This window comes from Carex rostrata, chromosome 24 (assembly GCF_964058835.1).
Source record: "Carex rostrata chromosome 24, lpCarRost1.2, whole genome shotgun sequence".
Lineage (NCBI taxonomy): Eukaryota > Viridiplantae > Streptophyta > Magnoliopsida > Poales > Cyperaceae > Carex > Carex rostrata.
Genome location: NC_135941.1, coordinates 3430600 through 3454147, shown reverse-complemented (window position 1 = coordinate 3454147; position 23548 = coordinate 3430600). Strand labels below are relative to the sequence as shown.

The following is a 23548-nucleotide window of genomic DNA, read 5'->3' as shown; positions in this document are numbered from 1 at the left end:
TACAAGTCAACACATGAATGCTACAAATTCGCATCCTCTGAGATATCTCAAACTTTGAGTTGATTTGTGCAAAATCCAGACCTTTCAAATCTTTTCTGCATGAATCTTAAAGCACAATGATACTGATCCGTCTGCATTTCTAATAGGCACCGACAAAAAATTGGTCCAGCTTTATATAAACTGAAAATTTAAGATATCCGTAGATTTTGCATCAGATCCTTTTCCATTGGGTCAAGCAGCTGGAAAGGATCCACTGACTTAAATAGTATTTGCTTCATTTTAATAATTAAGCAGCTTTTTGGCTAAACTATTATTTATTTACTCTATTAGCATGCATTTAATGGATTCTTTTTATTCAAACAACTTTTATAATATTTAAAAAGGGTGCTACAAATGTCATACTGATCACATAAATCTAGGGTGAGTATATATTTATGAGATATGATTATTATTTAGCATAGAAGTTGTGCATATTAATTAATTCGTGGAAATCCATATATCATTAAGTAATAGGAAAAAAAATATTTGTCTCGTTGTACATAATAATTCAGTGTGAATTCCTACCTTGCAAGCTGTGCCCCTGTTTCATTAATGGTTCGAACAGAAAGCGGCATCAGTATACAATATTGTTAAGGCATCAGTAATTAATGGGCAAAAATAGGGTCAAGTGCGCCATAGAGCAGTATGTACATTTGGTTGCTGCTGTGATTCTAATTAATGTGAAACATATTATAAAGAAAAAAACATTATAATTCCAAATGAAAACTGAATAGATCAAGAGTGAAGCTCGTAAACTCCCTCTCAAGTACTCAGGAGTACCCCTTACTGATAAAAAAATTGAGTATTGCTGATTGGGACTGTATGGTAGATAAATTACCAAACTAGGCAGGGGCTTTATTGTCAAATGGAGGTAGAATAATATTGTTAAATGCAGTGCTCACTGTTGTTCCTTTGTACATGCTATCTCTATATATAATGCCCTAAAATAAAAACAGCTTGATACGATGAGATGCAGGTTCCTTCGTCAAGGAAACTAAAAAATCCACAGAAAGAATATTCTTCAATAAATTGGAAAAGGGTATGCTTGCCAAAGGACCAAGGTGGAATGGATGTCAAGGATTTAGGAACTATTATTGCTAAAAACCCCAATTTCGATAGCTTATGGAAACAAATGGTGATTGTTAAGTATCCTCACAAGTACCAGTCATCTTCAGTGTCTCCATTTTGGAGAATTTATGAAATTGACTGACATAGGGTCCACCAGCTGAATGCATCTCGACCATCCGATCTATTTTAAGATTCATGCACACTATATCTGCACGAATATTAAAGAGTCTCCTATGTTATAAGCAAAAGCCAAATTGGCTCTATCTAAAATCAAACGGTTGAGATTCATTATCTAAAAAGGATTTTCAAAAAAAAAAGAGATTCATTAACTAAAAAGAGTTGATGCAGAGGATACGCATTCAAACTTTTGGAGGAATGTCTGGTATGATCAATGCCCCATGTCCTGTGCTTTTTTCATCTGTATAAAGTTTGTATTGACCCTCACATTTCCTTACAGGATGTGATAAAATCACAAGGCTTCAAAAGATCCCTTCATGGGAGATACCTATCTAACAAAATAGTAAAAAAAAATTCCAAAATAATACAAAATTTGGTCTCTAGCACATTTTAATATGAAGATCATATTGAGTTGTTCGGATCAATTGTTTGAACTTTAAAAACAGTGGTAAAGAATGTGAAACGCAAAAATCAAAACCAAAATTTGAACCATTCATTAATAAGAAATAGGACAAAAATCAAAACCAAAATTGGAACAGTGGTACCAAAAAGAAATTGATTTCAATTTGCGTTCCAAGCTAGACATTTAATCTACTCAAGAATTCTATGTGCAAAAACAATATTAAATGACCCTGACAAGACTAAAGCACGCCATTTGGCTTTTCCATCTGTTAGGTACTAAAGGAATTGAAGCGTTTCATTTTTATCCAAAAGCACTAGCATCGTATATAAAGCAAATGGTATGTTTGACATGCAAAATATTTCAACACATGTCACACGAGTCGTACAAAAATGCTTAAGAGTAGAGAACCCAACAAATTGGACAAAAATGACAAAAATCAGTATTCAGATATAAATAAATAAACAGTTGTAACCATCTAATTTTCTCTATTTATTGCTAATTCTAAATCCTCCTCGGCTTTCCTTACAATAGTTAGTTCTTCCATTAGAGAAGTCAATTTCTTCAAATCTTCTTCCTGCTTACTTGGTGGTGCCTTCTCCTTGTATCCAGAGGCACTCATTTTCATTTCTAGATTTGTTTTTAACCTGGCACAGTACAAATATAATTCATATTAAAAAAATAACAATGTTGATTACCATTTTCAAATTAAATAAGAAACTTCATAAAACTTCTCACTTGAGAACTTCAAATAACTTCACAATATTTCTCGAAAAAATAGATAATATGGCAGAAAGAGAGATAGGAAAAAAAAAAAAAAACTAACTTTTCAAGCTCGTCTTTCTTTTTTCTGAGCTTTTCGCTTTCTGCCTCAGCATTTAGCGCCCCTTGGAGCTCAAGATACACTGAAAGGTGCTCATTTACCACTCCAATGGCACATCCTGTCGGCATTGTATCCATATCATTCAAAATCTGCATGGAAGTTCAACATTTAGTCCACATCTTAAAAAGAATAAAATATTCCATGTTCACAGACTCATATTTACGCAGTGAACCAGAGGAAAGAAATGGCACCTTAATAGATGACAAGGAAGCCAGAGTAGTGATGAGAAACTCATAGCTCTCAATGAGGTTCTTAGCTTGTGGGGTCCGGCAAAGTGCAAACACAGCTCTCTTTTCATTCTTATCTGTTGCAGGACGAAGTGATCGTACTTTTGTCACTGTTTCTAATACTATCTTCATATCGATTTCTATTTGATCATTTGTCCATTCCTGAAAAATGAAAATACAAAGTAAACTTAACAGAGGAAGGCCTTCATTTCTGCAAATGAGCTCTAATACAAGAAAATTAAAAAAGGCAAACTGATTTTGTTGCCCCATTCCCCTTCAATAATGAAGGGAAAAGCAATTTAGCAAAAGAGGGATGGTTTTGGGCATCTTTCAATGACAACTAGAGTTACATACTTATAACATAAAGAGGATTTTCAACTATGCACGTGTACAGTAGAGTAGAGCTAGGAAGTTCTTAAGCTAAGTTTTTGGCGAGCTCAACTCCAAAACCTATAAGAATGGATTCAAACGACGAATCCAAACCGTTGAAACCAATCTACCTCACGAGTGATGTGTTCACAAACAAAATTTATATATTTTTGAATCAATTAAATATAAAGTCAAGTGGTTGATGAAAAATTAAGGCATCAAAATTAACTTATAAACCTTATTTTTAAAACCACTTCACTTTATACTAAATTAATTTGAAAATTTATGAATTCTATTTGTAAACACATCACTCATGAAGTTGACTAGCTTGAACGGTTTGGATTTGTCGTTCAAAGTCATTCCAATAAGTTTTGAAGTTAAAATCTAAAAGGAGACTATTTTGAAATCTAAAAGTGCATACCTCTAGTACAGAAGGATAATCAGAAATCATAATAGATTCCTTCCTGCATGAACCTTCAGCCTGAGGCAGCCTCTGCCACAATTCCTCTGTAACATACGGCATAAATGGGTGTAGCAGTCTCAGGCCAGTATCCAAGCAAATCCACAAAGCAGCCCTTGACGCTGTTCTCTCACTCTCAAACTCCTTTGAATCATTAAAAAAATATGGCTTGATTGCCTCGATAAACACATCACATAGTTGCGACAGCCACCAGAAATAGACTGCTGATGTGGCATCAGAGAACTTGTACAACTCCATGGAAGATACGGTTTTGAGTACAGCCTTGTTCAGCACAGAGAGGATCCACTTGCAAACAGGAGGCATGGTTTGCGCCGAGATTGATGCCGGAGGGGTATAATTATCACCTAATTTTCCCATTGCAAACCGAATGGCATTCCATAGCTTGTTGCACCATTGACGGTACCCCACCACTCGTTGTATGTCTAGGTTTATCTTGTCAGACTGACAATTAAAATCAGGTTTAGAGAAGAAAAAAAAAGTTAAACCAATGACCAACACAAATGATACCAATGGGTAAAATACCAGGTGATACCAATTTTATCCTTTTTGCTTACAAGTGGGCATCTAATATCTTCTCTTCAATCTTAGAATGAATAACCCTAAAATTTCCACGTAAAATTAATTGAGTGAGGCTATCTATGCATAGCACGGATTGGTCTGTACTATAGATCAATATATCCATTTTCACAGTTCAAACAATCGATCTGAACTGTTCAACATCATCTCCATATGAAAACGTACTTGTAGATCCAATTTTTCATTTTGTATAATCTATTTACTATTTTTTAGATAGGCAGAAAATGACTTGATCTAAAAATTATAGACCATTCAAAAGTAGTGATTTTCTACCTATTTAAGAAAATAGTAAAAAAAATTCCAAAAAATGTAAACTTTAGTCTGCAAGTACATTTTCAATTGATTCTGTGAACTTTGAAAATGAAGATATTGTACCATAGTATGGACCAATCCACACAATATTTAGTACCATAGCCTCACTCAAATTAAATATTATCTTCAAAACGTACAAATTTGATCTATTATTTTTTTTTATCTAATCTTTTCTAGAATTATTTTTCAACTTAGGTTGTGTACAGGTAGCAACTCTTTTGACACTCAGGCATAAAAAAATCAGCAAACAAATAGAAAAGTGTAATATAACCAATCTAAATGGTGAAAACCTGAGCAGTGTAGGCAATGAGAGCAAAACGAAGAGCATCAGCCCCACACTCAGCAATTCCATCAGGGAAGTCCTTCTTCTGACCTTCTTTTGCAATTGCTAATTCACTTGGGTCTAGGTTACCCTCTTCTAGCCTCTTGTGTAAATTTTCTAGTGAAACCCCATTGATTACCTCTAGTGGGTCTATCACATTTCCTAGTGATTTCGACATCTTCCGCCCATGTGCATCACGAATCATTGGATGCAGATAGACCTGGATTTAATTTTGAAAACCAAAAAAATATAAATCGAATGATGATAGTGTAAAAGCATCAGGGTCAAAAGCTGGTGTTTCACTAGAAAATAGTGTTGAATGATGATATGCATTGCTTAAAAAAAGGACTGTACAAGAAAAGTTTATATCCATTTGAGTAGATAAAAAAAACATAGAATAATGATAATTAGTTCAAATTTCCTTTTGGTTATGCTTTTTATTGTCCAGTTAATTGCTTCAGCAATTCAGCTTACCCAAAACATATACAAAAGAAAACTAACAACATATACCTTCCTAAAGGGTATATCACCACCAAGTTTCATCCCAAGCATAACCATGCGGGCCACCCAAAAGAACAAAATGTCATGACCTGTTTCCAAAACTGAGGTGGGGTAGAAAACCCTAAAATCAACAGTATCATCTGGCCAACCAAGAGTTGTTAAGGGAAACAGTCCAGAAGAGAACCAGGTATCCAAAACATCAGGGTCTTGTGCTATCTTAAATTCTTGCCCATGAAATTTTGCTTTTGCCTCAGAGAGTGCATCCGTTTCATTGCGGGCCACCACCCAGTGGTCATTATAAAAGCCCATGTCTTTTATTGGGTCGTCTTCTAGGGTCACATACCAGGCTGGTGTTCTATGGCCCCACCATAGCTGCCTTGATACACACCAATCACGTATGTTATTTAGCCACCTGTTAAGATAATAGTAAGGTTACTGATTGATGCAAATAAATTATTATCAGTTACATTCCTTGAAAATGGAAAATTACCACACATGCATCTCATCTAATTTCTTCAAAACATACCCAAACTATCCAAACTTCCTCTTTACATTGGAGAAGCATGGAAGAAAGGTGTCTTTCCATATTTTAAGGCCATGGTACTTATAAAATGTTAAGGAACTTTAGGTGTCTTTTACCTTTTCCAATCCTTTCTAACTATAATTAGGAAGGGAAATATAACTAGAAATCAACTGTTATTGTTACCTAAACCAATCATCTTGGTACTGCTGAGGAATGATCTCAATTTTCTTTGACTTGACAGCTTCCACAGCTGCTCTTGCCATTTCATCACAGCTAACAAACCACTGTGGCTTTAACATAGGCTCAACCACTTCATTACTTCTTGAGCAGAATCCCAGATTCATTTCATTCTTCTGACAATCTCTATAAAGCCCCTGGTTTTAACAAAATTCTTCAATTAGCCCAAAATTGCATCTCCGTATTGGAAGATTATACTTCCAGTTCAGCTCAGCTAAGGATAAATCAAACAATTAATTCCACATATCACCTATACCAAATCAACTCTCAATTTACTTTCAAGGACACAGCAAAGCAACAAAAAAACCAGGGTAGAAACTATAAACATGTAAAATGAGGCCAACCAAAAGGATTTCATGCCAGTATGGTAATATAATGCACTAGGGGATTCTAGTTGAAAGAAATACTATCACTTGCTAAATATAAGATCACAGCAAAAGAGAATTAAAAAAACGAAAGACAAGGGTACAAAGAGAAGTACCAATGCATCAAGTGCCTTAATAACTTCTTCACGGGCCGTGAAACGAAGCATTCCCTCAAATTTTGGGCCACCATTTACATTTATCTTTCCATCATCAGTGAAAATATTAATGAACTCCAGCTTATGCCGCTTCCCAACCTCAAAATCATTCGGATCATGTGCTGGAGTAATCTAAAAGCAAGAGGATAAAGCAATAAAAGAGAATGGAAATTAGCAGTCAATAAATGTTAGAGAAAATAAGCTTTCCCTGGTAAAAACAAGGGCCAAAAAGAGTATCTGGGCATGTCACATTGCACATAGGACCGCTGAGCACTCTACACCGAGTTTATCTGCAGTTGCTGTAGAATTTTTCTGCAAATAGTGATTTTAGCTTCCTAACTAATATCTGGCTATTTATATTTTAGTAGTCTGCCATATCAAGGGGAAGGGAGATGCCATCCAGAATTTCTTTGGTCCATTTATTTTTGAAATATAATGCAACAGGAATAAAATCATCATTGTATGCTAGTACAACTTGGCTAAAATGCCATTCTCATTCTTATACATACAAAGAAGGCACCTTAACCTAATTATTCAAAATAGAGCCAATTGAAACAACTTGTTGTGACCAAAAGATGTTACCTTGACTGCACCGGTTCCAAAACTAGGGTCCACCAACACATCATCACATATAATGGGTAGCCGCCGCCCATTGAAAGGATGCACAGCGTATTTTCCATGGAGGTGCTTGTACCTCTCGTCTTTTGAATGAATTGCAATTGCCACATCACCAAGCATGGTCTCTATTCGAGTAGTTGCCACAACAATCTCACCAAGACCTCCCTCCAACTGATATGCAAAGGAATGTATAACCCCAAACTGTACTGGCTTGGAGTAGCCAGGAACCTTTAGGAAAGTTTCTTCCTTTATTTCTTTATATTCAACCTGTAAAGAAAGCATTTAAGTTTAAGCATCACCAAAGCTGCCCCTTCTAGGTTTCTTGGTTCTCCTTTAATATGGAGACATAGGTTACCTGTTTTATATAACAATAAATTGGTAGTACTGGTATTTTATTGTGTGCTTCGGAAGTCTTTTCTCTCTTTTGATTTTTTTTTTCTACTTGTTTTTTTGTGAATGCATGTGTTTGCATATCAATGTAAGACCTCCAAAGAATCACACATTAAATCCATAAACACAATTAAAGAAACAGAACTTGATCAAAACCAACTCATATGTTAATAGTCAATGGCTTGACACAATGGACCAGGATGCCAAAAATCCAAGACCAATGGAAAATTTTGCATTGTAAATAATTGTATATTGCTTTATTGAACTCGATATGGTATGTCATACCTCAATATCTGATATTGCAGTGCGCAAGGTGCAATCCCAATTCACCAGGCGGTTATCCCTAAAAATTAGATGAAAGACAGAATGCTTCATTCGCATTGTCATTAACAAAAGTATAAAAGCAAATATGCTAAGTAAAAACAAAAGAAATGGGCATGGAAAATAACAGTTGAGCAAATCTGACCTATAAATTAAGCCTTCTTTGTGTAGTCTTACAAATGCCTCAGTCACAGCAATAGATCTCTTCTCATCCATTGTGAAGCACTGGAATTAATATATTATGGTTCATTTAAATTCTTAGCATACAACTAAAAATAGCACAACGAAGGAGCTACTAAATTGATAAAAAAATGAACCTCTCGTGACCAGTCAAGCGAAGCTCCAAGGCGACGCTCTTGAGTTAGAATAGTGCCTCCATACTGATTTTTCCATTTCCATACCTGTAAAAGCAATAGTTTCCAAAGAGAACAAAAAAAAATCCATTTTGAAAGAACACAAAAGCCAAACGGCAGATGAAAGACAATAATGTTTACATTTATATTTTTAAAAGAAAACATTAGTACTTACTTCTGACACAAACTCCTCCCTGCCAATGTCATGCCTGGATAGTTTTCTTTCACGCATCAACTTCTTCTCCACAACCACCTAAGATCATTATTTTTCTAACTTTAATTAGTGCAACAAGAAGTCAAAATGGCGGAATTTAGGAAGGTGGTCATCTTAAGGGGAGAAAAATTGTCAATTGAAGTTGCAAAAGAGTATGCACCTGAGTAGCAATACCAGCATGATCCATTCCTGGGATCCACAATGCATTGTAACCAGACATTCTCCTCCAACGAATAATTGCATCCTAAATTATAGACAATGCCATGGGAAAAATTGGGAATTGAAAGTAGTTACATGCACGCATCAAAAAATTAGAACTCCTAAATCAATTAAAATGAAAAAAATGTACACTTCAAGAGATCAAATTAGAATTATTAACAAGTGAGCCAGGATTTAGTAGACCAAGCGTTGATGGTTTCAGAAAAGAAAGAGACAAGGTTGTAAGGGATATTTCTAGTTTTCTACGTTTATTCTGAAGAGCTCAGTTGACAGATTACTCATGTTGCAGGGCTATACGAGGTAATTTGAGGACATGGAGGGGCATACAAGTAATTCTCCTTGTATGAAAAGGAGATGCCTGATAACAAAACTAGCATATACAGTTAAGTCGGAGAATTAAAAACTGCTAACCTGAATAGCAGCAGTAAGAGCATGACCGATGTGAAGTGCACCAGTCACATTTGGGGGTGGCAGAACCTATACAAATAAACAACAACAAAAAATTCTCTATTGTTTAGATCTATAATTATTTCCATCTAAGACATGTATATTGATATTTTCCACTCAAGGCAAAATCGCACAACGCACTTACTATGACAAAAGGTGGTTTAGAGCTGTTCTCATCAGCTACAAAGAATTTTGACTTCTCCCACCATCCATACCATCTGAAATAATTGAAAACAGTAACAAAGATTTTAAAAAGTACAGCTATTAAAATATGAATCATATGTATGTAACCTATTGGTGCTGTATGAGCCCCTAAGTTGTACTAATCTTTTGTATCGTTCTTCTTGTGGAGTTAATAATTCTTCTTCTTGCATAGGGCTTATGTAACATCTTATAAGAAAACCAATAGACAAAATAGAGGCACTAATTTCATCCCACAAAATAGCAGAAAATGTAGCTACTCGATACCAAAAAACATTTAAATTAGAGTTTATCTCTAATACCATAGTTAGTAATCACCAGTGAGAAAAGTAACAAAACAAAGAAAAATCTCATACGATTTTTCCACTATATTGGGATTGTATTGTTTGGCCATCTGAGAAGAGAGCTGCTTCTTCTCTCCATCAGGTGTCACAGGATCGACAAAATCCTCAGGATTCTCATCCTCTGTGCCCCTCTTTTTAACTTTCTTTTCCTTTTTCGACCCATCAGATGCAGTTGCTTGTGCCTGCATATCAAAATAGATCAAGCATGAGCGAGATCACTTTTGCATATTTAAATTACATTCTGGTGAATGTGATACTCATCCCCTAATTAAAGTTACATAGAGATCCTTCATACACCGTCAATGACAAATGGAAGAAGAAAGACATCAGAAAACATGGTGAAGTAAACAATGTGACCTTAATCATAAAAGGCACAAGCTTATCGGTGAGCAAGCTTTAAAGGTGAAGCCCTTTCATAAAAACTTTGGTTGACACTTGAAATTATTCTAGCAAAACAGCAATAGCACAATTGAAATGCAGAAAACAATAAACAATAAGGAATACTTTGCAAGTACGGTACTGCTTACATTACCTGGAACTTCTTTGCCTTTTCTTGAGCCTTAAGCTTTTTCTCTTCCTTCTCCTTAGCCTATCAAGGAAGGATTAAACAACCAATAGGTAAAGAAAATGTTGATAATAAGCATGTCAGAAAAGTATAGTTATACAAAACAGTTTGGCTGCAATCATATTAACCAAAACTTTGAAAAAAAAATATATAAAAACATTACTTTTTGGGCCTTCTTCATCTTCCTTTCTAGTTCTTTCTCATCAAGCTGCATTTGCAAGAAAAAAAACTATAGTCAGATATGCCAATTACATGAAATATATTTCAATTCTTACAAGTACTTAGATCTATGAGGAAGAGTTGTACTGAATTTGTACCTATACAAGAATTTTGTTTCATTTGTGTGCAATTGAGGATGTGAGGGACATAGCACACCTTAGTAAGGTCATAGTGTGATGCTCTACCTAGAATTCAACTAGGATCATGCTATGCTAGTTAAAAATAGATACTGGCCAACCTATTTGTTGCAACCTAATTTGCATCGTATCTAAATTGCACCATCTATAAATATTATACGATTAAAACAAAAAGGACATTGACAGTAAGTAACTAAAAGCACGCACCATTTCATCCATTTTCAAGACAAGATCAGTTGGCGTGCGAATTCGTTGGCCGCTCTTTCACCCACCAAATTCCGATCGGGAAAATCGCACTTCCTTGCCCTACTTCCCGCTTGGACGTTAGTGATATCGTTCCGATCAGTTTACTGCCTTTCGATCCCCGATTTAGTAACGGCGCGATAATGTAGAGAACTAGAGATGAGTGAGTTTAATGTAGTCGCCAATCGTACTGCGCGCTCTGGATAGAGAGAATAAAGGAGGAGGTCAGGAGGCCGGGTTAGAGATGATTAAAAAAATGGTCCAGTTAGGGTTTTTGTTAGGCTTTAAGACTTTTTACTGACTCGCTGAAAATAGGACCCACAGTCTAGGCTTTATCGTTCAAAAATTTTAGGGAAAACTTTTTTAATGCCACTCAAAAAAAAAAAAATTTATGAATTTGCACCTCAAAACTTTAAATTAACTAATTTCTACTCTAAAATCATTATATTTAACAAATTATCACAATTATACATATAATTCAGATATTTAATTAAATTTTGATGAAAAGTAGTGTATAATAAAACGTATTTTTATATTTCCAAAATTACCCTTTTGAACCAAAGAAAGGGTAAACAAGAAGAACTAAAAAGGGATAAAATAACGCAAAAAAGATGAAGAAAAATAGGAATTCAAACTCAGATAGATGCATATGGTAATCAGAGACAAAATCCCATACGTCCAGACATTGAAATTGAGCACCTTCATCATAGTCAACTATCTAACACGATCTGAAACTGTACGAGTTATAAACAGAAACAAATTTGCAAGAAAAGAAAAAATTTATCTCAGACAAATTGCATTCCTCCTGGAGGAAGCGAGTTGCAGACAATCAACACGGCAACAGATTCAGACCGCCCGTCTGCTTGTATTTCATCATCGAAACAACAATTTTGAAATTCCATTATAGAAAAATTCAGAAACGCTACGTACCTTTCTTACAAAAGAGGGTCGTGCTATCAAGCGCTAATGCGATAAGGCGGCCGTGTTGCATTAGGTCTGAATCTCAGGGCAATCCCATCTTCAGCGGGGCTATTTTGGTCACTATAAAATTTGTTGAATTTTCAGAAAAAAAATTAATTAAATATCTGAATTATATGTATAATTGTGACAATTTACGAAATATAATAATTTTGGAGTGATAATTAGCTAATTTAAGGTTTTAGAGTGACAAATTCTTAAATTTCATATTTTGAAGTGGTATAAAAAACAAATGTCTCAAAATTTTAATCAGACTGGTGAAATATATCAGCCTACAATTGTTAAATGGGCCTAAGCTGAAGAGTTTCAACTCAATACAGGCCTAAGTCCGTCTAAATTAAAATGTCTGGCCTACTAGTTAGTTGATTAGGAATAATAATTAGATCTTTTTCCTCTCTCTCTTTTTTTTACCAAGAGAAAAAAAATCTTTGAATAAGCAGCTTCTCTTTAATATAAAATATTATTTTACAAATAATAATTATGTCTGGTGGAAAATTATATCAATGTAATTTTTTATTTTTTATTTATTAAGAAGGATCCAATAGAGCCTACTATTGCATCACTAAAATACAAACATTATTACTTAATTAAAAGTTAATTACGTACAGAAATTATGTAAAGACTTACAGGAGTATTATCAGGTACCGCACTTGGTAGAATGAGCTCTCAGCCGAACAATTGGAATTCAGACCTATTTAGATTATAGGAAGATCTGCTTTAAGATTTGTAATAGATTAAAACTGACGACTCATATTTCATTCTACCGGTCAGGTATTGCACTGGGTCTGAATTCGAGTTAGAGGTAGTAACCTGATTCGATGATCTCGTTGTCTAGTAGTTAGACTCTTTGAATATTTATGCAAAAGTATAATTTGGTTTAAAGTCGGAATAAGCTGCGATGCGTATATATTTACAAGGATAGTTAAGATCTTGGAAACTTGGGCGCTCCGTTAGCAAAGCAGAAACTTGCCGCTCAAGTGATTAGCGTGCTAATTTTTTTTTTGTTTTCTTTTGGTTTACGAATGAGTAATGACGTCGTACTTTGCTTTCTGACTTTATTTCCAAAAAAGAAACAGAGAAATATCTATTAAGAAGGATGAATTTTTTAAAAGAGAAAAGGTTTTTGTCCACAGCCTTCTGTCCACTATTTGTCCACAGCGCTATCCACCCCATGTTTAACTAATTTTAACGGACACCGGTCCCCACTTCTAACCACTTACTCCACCTATTTAACCTTCCTTCCGTGCCTCTATTCCCTTTTGTGAATCTCATTTTCAAAATATTTCTTCTCCGATCAACTTGTTTCCTTTCTGAGGCGATTTCTTTCCGATATTACTTTTTTACTTTACGGAGATAAAAATTTCTGAATCTAAAAATCGATCGATATCTGAAAAATGATTTCTTCTCCGATATCTTAAATTTCTGAGGCGATTTCTTCTCCGTAAAGCTGAGGCGATTTCCTTTCTGAGGCGATTTCAATCGGTAACTTTTTTCTCTGATCTCTTATTCTTTACTCAAAAAAGGATTGGAACTTTTTTCTTCAAACAAACTCGCTCTTTTTCTATCGGCAAACAAAAAATATTTTTCTCTTCTTCCTTTTTTTATTTGACAGAGAGAAACAGATCGGATGCCGGTGCCGCAAGTTCAAGCTTTTTGAGGAGAAGTCTGGTGTGATGGCCGCAATCCCTGCTGAGATCATGGGAAGGATTCGATGCTGCTCCATTTTGAATTTTCGATTCTCGACTCTTCATCTAAATATCACTTTTGTTGATCAGAGAATATATCTTTCGAATCAGGTACGTGATCCATCGTAGGTTTCCATAGGTGTTTCTTGTAAATAATGATTTATTCCTCGTTTGATTTTGATGCGAGGCTTCAACTATGAAATTAAGGAAATTATGGTTTTGTTGTTTTCTCAATTCTCCTGATCGGTAGTTTTTCTTAGCTCATCTCCTATTTATTACCCCGAGAAAGTATTAATTGATCTGTTAATTTTACTGTATTGCCCCGTTAATTTTACAATATTCATCTTGCCATTTTACAGTATTCATCTTGTGGAAATTTGGAAGAAATAGATGATAGAGAGGCGATATGGAGTATTAATCTGTTAATTTTACAGTATTTCCTTGTTAATTTTACAGTATTCATCTTGTCATTTTACAGTATTCATCTTGTGAAAATCTGAAAGAAAGAGATGATAGAGAGGCAATATGGAGTATTGATCTGTTAATTTTATAGTATTGCCCCGTTAATTTTACAGTATTCATCTTGTCATTTTATAGTATTCATCTTGTGGAAATCTGAAGGAAAGAGATGATAGAAAGGCGATATGGAGTATTGATTTGTTAATTTTACAGTATTTATCTTGTAATTTTACAGTATTCATAGTGTAATTTTACAGTATTCATCTTGTGAAAATCTGGAAGAAAAAGATGATAGACATGCTTCTTACTCATCCGAACAATATTCAATTGAAAATTCTACTGTATACAAGATTCAATTTTACAGTTCTGCTGATTCAATTTTACAGTATACAAGATTCAATTTTACAGTATACAAGATTCAATTGAAAATTTTACTGTATACAAGATTTAATTTTACAGTATACAATATTCAATTTTACAGTATACAATATTCAATTTTACAGTATACAAGATTCAACCCAGTGCTAATAACCGCTAATAACTAACTCTAACTGCCAATAACTTCCTATAACTGTAATTTCCGAAAGTACAGTTTGAAAGTACATTTATTTTGTCCTGTTGTGCAAGTTGCAATCTTTTTTTAACTATCATGGGATCACTTCAAATAGTTGCTGGATGTTTTGTGATTAAGTGATATATTTTATGTGATATATTGTATAATTATACAGCATGTAGAAGTAATTTTACAGTATTCACACAAGTCAAAGCTGTGGACAAATGGTGGACAAAAGGCTGTGGACAATTAGACGCCTCCTTTTTAAAATGAGATAATTTCTAAAAAAAAATTGTATTGAAGTATTAAGTACATTTTCTTTTCAAATGTCAAAAAATATATATAATAAGAGTATAATTAGGGTGTTCTTAAGCTTGCCAAGGTTTTTGGTGAATTTAACTCTAAAATTTATTTGATTGATTCTAAACGACGAAATTCAAACCGTTAAAACTCATTTACTTCACAAGCGACGAGTTATGCATTCAGATGTAAATTTATAAAATTTTAAATGTAGTATGAATTCAAGCAGTAAAAAAAAAGATTTATCAGTTAATTTTAGTTCACTCATTTTTCATAAAACTTTTACCGCTTAACTTTATACTAAATTAATTTGAAAATTTATAAATTTTACGTCTAAACATATTACTCGTGATCGATGTAGATTGATTTAGACTGTTTGGATTAGTTGATTGAAGCTAATACAATAGGTTTTAGAGTTAAGCTCATGATTTTGAAAGTCCAAATTTCTAAAATGTAAAATTACTGAGGTATGAACTTTTACGTAAATTGACAATGTTTTACTATTAATTACCTCAATGGAATAAGGACAAATCGTTCCACAAACATCCTTACACCAATCAGACAACTTCTTAATTATGTTTCTGCTCTTACTGATTTTCAAATAAATTATGAAAGAACAATGAAAATTGAAATTCCGATTGATTGAAGATACAAAAGTTCAAACCGACAAGCAAATCTTGCTAAACTCTGTTATTAATCAGATAACAGATTACAAATATTTAATATTTACACAGTAAATTCTGCAAGACCAGACAATTGAGTAAAGAGGATTGTTGGTATACCCATTGAAATATTCTAAATTGCCCATTACCCCGTCATAACATTCAAATTTCTCATTTCACCATTTTATATTAGGATAATTGTTTGTCATGCCCATAAAAAACTTCTAATATCCAAATTCCCCATCAAAACTTAATTTCCCCAATAAAAACAAATAACATTTCTCATTTCCCCTTCTTTAACCTAAATTTACAGCCGTCCCACTGTTTTTTCTCTCTTAGGAGAGGAGGGGCCTTCCAGGAGGATGGTAGTATTTCTGGCCATATGGCTCTGCAATGGCCTGTATGCTGTCTATTTACTTCATAGGGTCAATAAACTCATGATGTCAATATAGAATAGAACATGTGAGCTAAAACACGCAGTAAATGTAAAACGAAAAGTAAGATAAATAACCTCTTCTTTAGGGTGAAACACAAGATCAGCTTCATCAAGTATAGGTCTGCATGATCTGTCAGGTCTACATCTTGCCTACAGGGCAGACCCATGTACATCCGGGGGATGCCCCCTTCTGGATTTCGAGTTTTAGTAGAGATTTGGATGTTTTGATCGACTTTGCTCTCCTTTGAAATTTTTCTTGCCCTCTGAATGTTTTATTTGTAATTCGGGTTAAATTTAGAGTTAAAACTAAAATAAATTTATTGAATTATAATTGGTAATTAGAATTATAGGTTAGAAAATTAGAAATTACAAATGAGAGTATTGGAAAGTATAAATTAAAGAGAAAAGGTAATGTCCCCCGGGCTACAGTCCCCCAAAAATCCCCGTGTATAAAAGTCTTCCCTTTTTAGCTTAATTCTGACACGTTTTTAACTGTCATAACTGTCATAACTGCCATAATTTCAACTGCTATAATTTTAAGTACACTGTATGTTTACAAAATTATATGTGTATGTTTATAGGATAATATGTGTATGTCTACAGGATAATATGTGTATGTTTACATGATATTTCAACTGCTATAATTTTAAGTACACTATGTATGTTTACAGAATTATATGTGTATGTTTATAGGATAATATGTGTATGTTTACAGGATAATATGTGTATGTTTACAGGATATTATGTATATGTTCACAGAAGGTGATCCCCAACAGCTGTCACTCGTTTTCGACAGCTGTCACGCGTTTTCAACAGCTGTCACGCGTTTTTAACCGCTTTCACGCGTTTTTAACAGCTTTCACGCGTTTTTATGTTTACAGGATTTGTTGAATTAGTTTACAGGATTTAGTATTGATGTTTACAGGATTTAGTATTGATGTTTACAGAATTAGTTGAAAATCTCTGGGGATTTTTGGGGGACTGGAGTTGGGGGACTGTTAGCTGCTTCCCACATGACGAAAATTCTGAGTCCGCTTCTGACAACCTACTCAATATTTGTACACGAGGAAACCATAAACACTCAAGAACAAATAGAAGAACAAGAAAGAGAAAAATATTAACCATAGAACCTGGACCTTTTTGGCTGATAATTAAATATGGTACAATGCTGGAGAGTGGTTTAGATAATCAAATTAAATAAATGGAACAAATTGGACTGTGGAGACCGAGCACGACTGATGCCATAAACAGAAAACAAATTTTAATTTTGAAAAACAAAAGCCATAATAATAAAAATGACCCCAAACGCACCCCTAAATTTCTAATTTCACAGAAAAAATAACAAGAAACGAAACCTGATCTGGTATGTCTTCGTCCTCAGAGTCAGAGATAGTATAGGTCTCATTGTAATTAACCCATGGTCTATCACGAAGCGACTTCCTCAATTTGTCACTATTTGCATGAACAGACAGCACTGGAGCTGTACAGTAGTGTCCTTTTGGACCATCTGCAGAGTGAAAGAAATGGCATGTCATCTATCATTGCTGAAGAATGAAAAAAATAATAATAAAGTGATGAAAATATCATACAGAACTTTTTTGGCAGAGAAAAGTTGCCAAAGCATCCTCATGCATGTTTGAACGGTCTATGTGCCAGAGTATGTTCTTATTGATATACAAAAAGGATACTTCATAAAATGATCATGAGTAGAAAATAACTCACAATTTTAAACAAATTAAAAAAATATGTAGGATGTCATAAAAAAAATGCAAATGAAATGTGCAACGAAAGAAAGAATCATGCTTAATCGTAATAATAACTACTAATCAGACAATGTTATATCGCCTCTTTAAATAGCACAATTTAAATATTGCAGGAGATACATGTCATCTAGCCTGTAGTATTTAAGAGGTATGGCTATTTTGGTTTATGATGTCTCTGTCTTTGGAACGCATGCATAAACATTTACTAAATGTGATTGTGTAGGTGCCAAACATGATAATGGATCAGAGACTGCTGGGGAGTTCTTTTTCTTTTTTGAAGGTTCGAAGCAATTGCTCCAACATTTCGATATATCCTCCTATGCGGCTGCAAATGGCAATCACGCCTGGAACAAGAACTTGGTCTCTAGAGAAAGCGGTACAAAATGGATTGCACCATGATTTAACCATCAGAAAGCGGTACAACAAGAACTTTTTAGTTTACGATTCACTGGTCCTTCTATTTGTAAAATGCTAACGAAATATTTTCCCATCAGAAACTTTAGAATTCCTTTCATTTTGGAAAATTTACTATTTTTCATAAGACGGGCATCAATCGTTTTCCCCAAAAAAAAAATAACTCTGCTAATGTCAAGTAACTTAATTACATGAAGATTATCCTCTTTTAGAGAAATCGAAAAAGGTTATAAGCTCCTTTTTTACATAAATTACGGTCTCTGTATTTTAAATCTGTAATCTCTCATATGGGTGATATTATTTTAACCACTAGATATTAGACGTAATTTTTACTTTTTACATGAAATTGTTAAGCTGAATTTGGATATATACAATTTGTAAATTAGAAAGCACAAGTAAAACGAGTTAATTTATTAAGTCATCGATCTGTAATGTACGCATCAGAGAGAGAAAAAAAGAAGCCTAAACATCCTCTCTCTCTTTTTAAATCTTGAAAGTGATTATCAAGTATTCATCTCTCTTAATATTCTTCTTCTCATTATTATACTGGGAGATATCTCTAGCTAACAATTAATTACAATTTTTCTCCAAGCTGAATATAATATCCACTTTAAATCTTAATTAATTATTTTAATTTGCTTCTCAAGAATTTTGCCGCTCAGAACACATAAAATTAAGAAGGGTGCACACTAGAAGAAAAAAAAATAATAATATAAGAAGAAGAAGAAGAAAGCAAGATATAGCAAGCAGCAACCTCAATCTAGCTATAATACAACTAAATAAAAATGCATCTTGCATTTTCCTCATGCAATTATCTTGCTCTTAATAACTACTTAAACACCAATTATGAGACTAGTACTTCCTTTGCACACACCTCCAACAGGTTTTGTTTTCTTGTATATGGAATCCAAAGAGCGATACCGCTTCCTTTTGGCTGCATTAATCAATGGTGTTTCGCATTCAATCTCCTCTACCTTTCTTTTTGAACTCAAATTCACCCTATTTTCCTCCAGCATATCGTTGCAAACAAGCTTAATAATGTTCTTCAATGGCGAATTAGAAGGATTATCTTCTCCTTCTTCCCCTCTGCCACTTAATTGCATGAGTCGCTGCGCCGCAATCATGTCAGGTAAACTAAGTTCCTCCATTTTTGCACACTCAAACATTTCTGGGAAGGTTGAAGAAATTAATGGAGCAAGCGAGGCACTTTTATGTGCAGTTCGCGCGTAAATAAATATATACACGAAGCGTTTGGGAAGCGCGTGTGCGTCATTTTAAGGTTTTCATAGAAAAAAATAAGAAAGTTAAACGCGTGATTTTGCTTTTGGGGGTGGGGCAGGGGGGACAGAGAAAGAGGTAGGTTTGTTGTTGATTATTTAAATAAGATAAAAAAAAAAATAAGACATTTATTGTTATTTATTTACTTTTTAAATGAAACATTGAGAAAGAGCGACGCGTGGAAGGAGGTAGGAAGGCGCCACGAGTTTTTGAAGCATCGATCCTTCGTTCCAGGGCGGATCTAATGTAGCACAGGGTAGCAGCCGTCTCTCCTGAGTTTCGAAATTTAGTAGTAATTTATTAGTATTGATTGACTTTGTTCTATTTTGAAAAAAATTTGTCTTTTTTTGGATGTTTGATTTGTAATTTGGATTAAATTTAATGTTAAAATAAAAATAAAGTTTTTGAATTATGATTGGTAATATTAATTATAAGTTATAGATCAGAAATTATAAGTCAGTGTATTAAAAAATATAAGTCAAAATATTATTTTTTTATCGAGTAGCCAATTAGTTAATGGATTTAAATCTGATAAGCTATTTAAACCCAATTCGATATTTTTTTACCCTCCTCTGACTAAAATCCTGAGTCCGCCCCTACTTCATTTTCTTCATTTTGTTAGGCACCATGAGTTTTTGAAGCATCGATCCTTCATTTTTCTTCATTTTGTTAGGCACCACGAGTTTTTGAAGCATCGATCCTTCATTTTCTGCATTTTGTTCTGAAACACGCATCCGTGATGCGTCTTGTACGTATTTGACTCGCAATATAATCGCCTAGGGTCGTACGATTAAGAAAACAAAAAGAAAAGGAGGACTAGCGGTAGACATGCTATTAAAATGGACGGCGACCGTCTTATTAATTTTAAAAATTATATGTCTTAAAGACTCGTAATATATAATCTTACGAAAAAGTAAGGATATGGTATTATACATGACGATTTTTGGTATATACTATGAATTAATATTTTTATTTTTAGAATTTAAATAATAGATCTGAATCGTTAAAAATGATATTTATATAAAAATATAATTGTAAATCAAATTTTATATATTTTTAAATGGTTTCACAATTTTTAAGATAATAAGAAAATTACTCGATCTAAAGATTCAATATCATTCAAAAAGTTGTGAATTTCCTCCAATAAAAAATATAAAAATAAAAATATAAAATTCAGTCTGCAAGTACAGTTTCATATACAAAAAAAATCATATTGAATAATTCAAATTGACTATTTGATTTGAAAATAAAAATATTGAACCGTAGTAAAGACCAATCTACGCTATGCATACTACCATAGTCTCACTCTATTACCAAAAATGTATTAAGTCAACCCTCTCTAAATTTTGAGTATTTAAATTTAAAGGTTTATTTTAGACACTGTACTCGTGCTATATATTGGCCATCTCTGAAGTTTGGTTCAAATTTTATTGTGCATCAAACAAAGAAACAAACATATCCACACAACTCTAGCTATGTGATTTCCAAAATAGTCCCTTATTGGTTTTCACAAGACAAAAAAAAATAGAGTATTAAAGGTTAAAACCTCGTGACAAAATAAAATAAAACAATGAGTTAATAAATGGCAAAGATATAAAATAGCAGAATTCCGGTTACATTCATGAAATTAGACTAAAATTAGAATACAAATATCTTAATTAGTTTAAAGTTTATTTCAAAAGCACTTCACTTAATTTTGATTACTTTTAGTTTTCAGAAAATGAAAAATAATTTCTCATATATCTAAGAAATTAATTTTTGAGAAGATGTTTTAAAAATAATTTTATCAAACATATTTATATTATAAAATTATCATTCATATCTGAAACTAGTATCATACCCATTCGTTGTAACGGAGATATATTATAAGAAACAAATATATCAATGAAAATAATAATTATCTAAAAATTAAGACACATGCTAATAGAAAATTAATATGATTATATATTTTGAATTAACTTTAATCGTGATCTCTAATAACAATTTGATGATGTGATGATTCTTTATTTTTAAGTATCAATAATATCAAATAATAGCTCGATTCGAATATAATATCAAATATCATACAACAATTCAATATCGACATAAAATATGATATAAAAAAAACATAAATAAAAAGTGTTATCGTGTGTATGTATAGGATATATATACACACACATATTATAGGGAAATATATATTCACACACACGTTCTAATTTATATTATTCTTTGTTTTCAATTTATATTATTCTTCTTCTTTGTTTCCAATTTATAATATATACACACACATTGATATATTCTATATTGGAAATATATTCTAAATTGCCCACACCAATATGTATAGAAACAAATAAAGAGAAATAAGGAAATAAAAAAATTTAATTTTCATTGTGATCCATATATAAACTAAGAAGAAGTAAGGAAACAAAGAAATAAGAAAACGAAAGGTGAAGTCTTCTCAATTGAAGAGGAGAAATATGGAAATAAAGAAATAAGGAAACAAATAAATATATCGCTAAATTTCATAATTTGTTCAATTTTAATTGCAATGTATCATGTGGTGAATATGTTTTACTAAATTTAGACTTTTGTACATAAAACATATGCATTTAATCAAAAGAAGACAAATTATGTAATTGAAGGACTGAGATTAAATCCGAAGTTTCATCTTTCAATCGTAGCCGTTGGCGGATCAGACACCCAAGTGCTTAATAATAGAATAAAGATTATAAATGAAATTGTCATCTTAAATTTGAAATTGGAATGAAATTATCAATGTTGATGCTTTTGTAGAGTCAGTTACACCATGATAAAATAATATCAAAAGGAAAAGTGGGCGTAACTTCCACCAAAACCAAAATAGTAAACGGAGAGCCAGTACGGCTTTGCACCTGAATTACACGCTAATTGCGTAGCTTACAAGTCAGGATCGTCTATGGTCATCCCGATAGTAATATGGTGTGGTTAACAATCATTTTCCTAGTATTATATTAGAAATGGAGTTGGTTCTCTGTCATTAAAAGTTTGCTATCAGCCTATCAGTGCATCCAGCTCGTCTCTTGTTTCTCCTATTGGAATTTGAAGAATTCAGATCCAGTGAAGTAAAATCCAATCTTTGAGTTTTAATGGGGACTGTCCGATTCGAATCTCCAATAATCTATCCGAAGTGGAGCACATATATTCCGAGAGATGAATTCAAATCACAAAGCAATTTCGAGTGAAGGATTTTAATCGGATGGCTCCGATCCAAAACCCAAAGATTGAGTTACTTTAGGTGATCCGAACTCGAATCTGAATCGGTAGAATCAACTAGAAAAAAAGAAAAAAAAAACATATATATGTACTCATCATAACTTTTTCATTTAGATATTTTCATTAAAATTTTAAAATTAACTATTTCTTCATCTAAACTCACTTGTATGTTATTAATGTGATAATATTCTTGATTATTTCACAACAAACATTGTTTCTCAATGTCAAGTCAACATGTAGTTTTTTTTAATGAGAGAGTTGGAGAGTCAAACTATTCAATACTCTTTTCAAATTCTTCTTATTACAATAAATAATTTTTTCATCCGAATTTTAAACTCATAACTTCATACATAAGAGGACATATGTCTTTGCAACTAGATCAAACATTCTAGCCACCTTTTTCAAACCCTTGTTATTGTAATATTTACATACAAATATTATAATATTGTAGAAATTGAGATTAAGTGGCACTGATTAAGCTGCCAAAAACCAATCTAAGTAACGATGTACTTTGTATATTATTAGATAAAATACAAACCAGCAGCTTTCTTTAGAAAATATATGAAAAACATACTATATTCTAATAATTATTTATCTGATAATACAGTACAGGTATAACACGGTACTTAAAAAAAAGAATATTATTGGCATAATTCAAATTAATCCCTCTTTTATTAACAAGTTAATCTCAGCTCTTGTAACATTGAATGCAGATAACCTATACACTATGGAACTATTTGAACTTTTATATATCCGCATGCTTTCTGTTCTTTCAATTATTTCCAAGAATTTCAAAATTGGTAACTTCTATACCTCGCTACATCATTTGGGGTGGAAATTTACATGATAGCCTAACCAACTGCATATTACATTAATACTTTTA

The 23548-nt window shown here is 33.0% G+C and overlaps 1 protein-coding gene across 1 annotated transcript; it reads right to left on the bottom strand.

Annotated features, from left to right (window-relative positions):
- Positions 1–1984: 1984 nt before the first annotated feature.
- On the bottom strand, positions 1985–11163 carry TWN2 (valyl-tRNA synthetase / valine-tRNA ligase (VALRS)). The gene is made up of 20 exons (XM_078325405.1): positions 10871–11163; positions 10471–10515; positions 10275–10331; positions 9755–9924; positions 9343–9415; positions 9162–9227; positions 8692–8775; positions 8493–8570; positions 8282–8365; positions 8110–8189; positions 7929–7986; positions 7218–7520; positions 6597–6767; positions 6062–6252; positions 5365–5767; positions 4823–5074; positions 3585–4085; positions 2759–2956; positions 2511–2656; positions 1985–2331 (listed from the first exon to the last, which is right to left on the bottom strand). Exons 1-20 carry the CDS (start codon positions 10880–10882, stop codon positions 2163–2165), a joined length of 3141 nt encoding a protein of 1046 aa, XP_078181531.1. The 5' UTR covers positions 10883–11163; the 3' UTR covers positions 1985–2162.
- Between the last annotated feature and the right edge of the window lie 12385 nt (positions 11164–23548).

Excerpts from the sequence above, each read along its gene's own strand:
- TWN2 (XM_078325405.1), bottom strand. Across the intron at positions 8,571-8,691 it reads ATGCTGGTATTGCTACTCAG|GTGGTTGTGGAGAAGAAGTT; the intron begins GTGCATACTCTT and ends TAATGATCTTAG. Across the intron at positions 6,253-6,596 it reads TTAAGGCACTTGATGCATTG|GGGCTTTATAGAGATTGTCA; the intron begins GTACTTCTCTTT and ends TGTTAAAACCAG.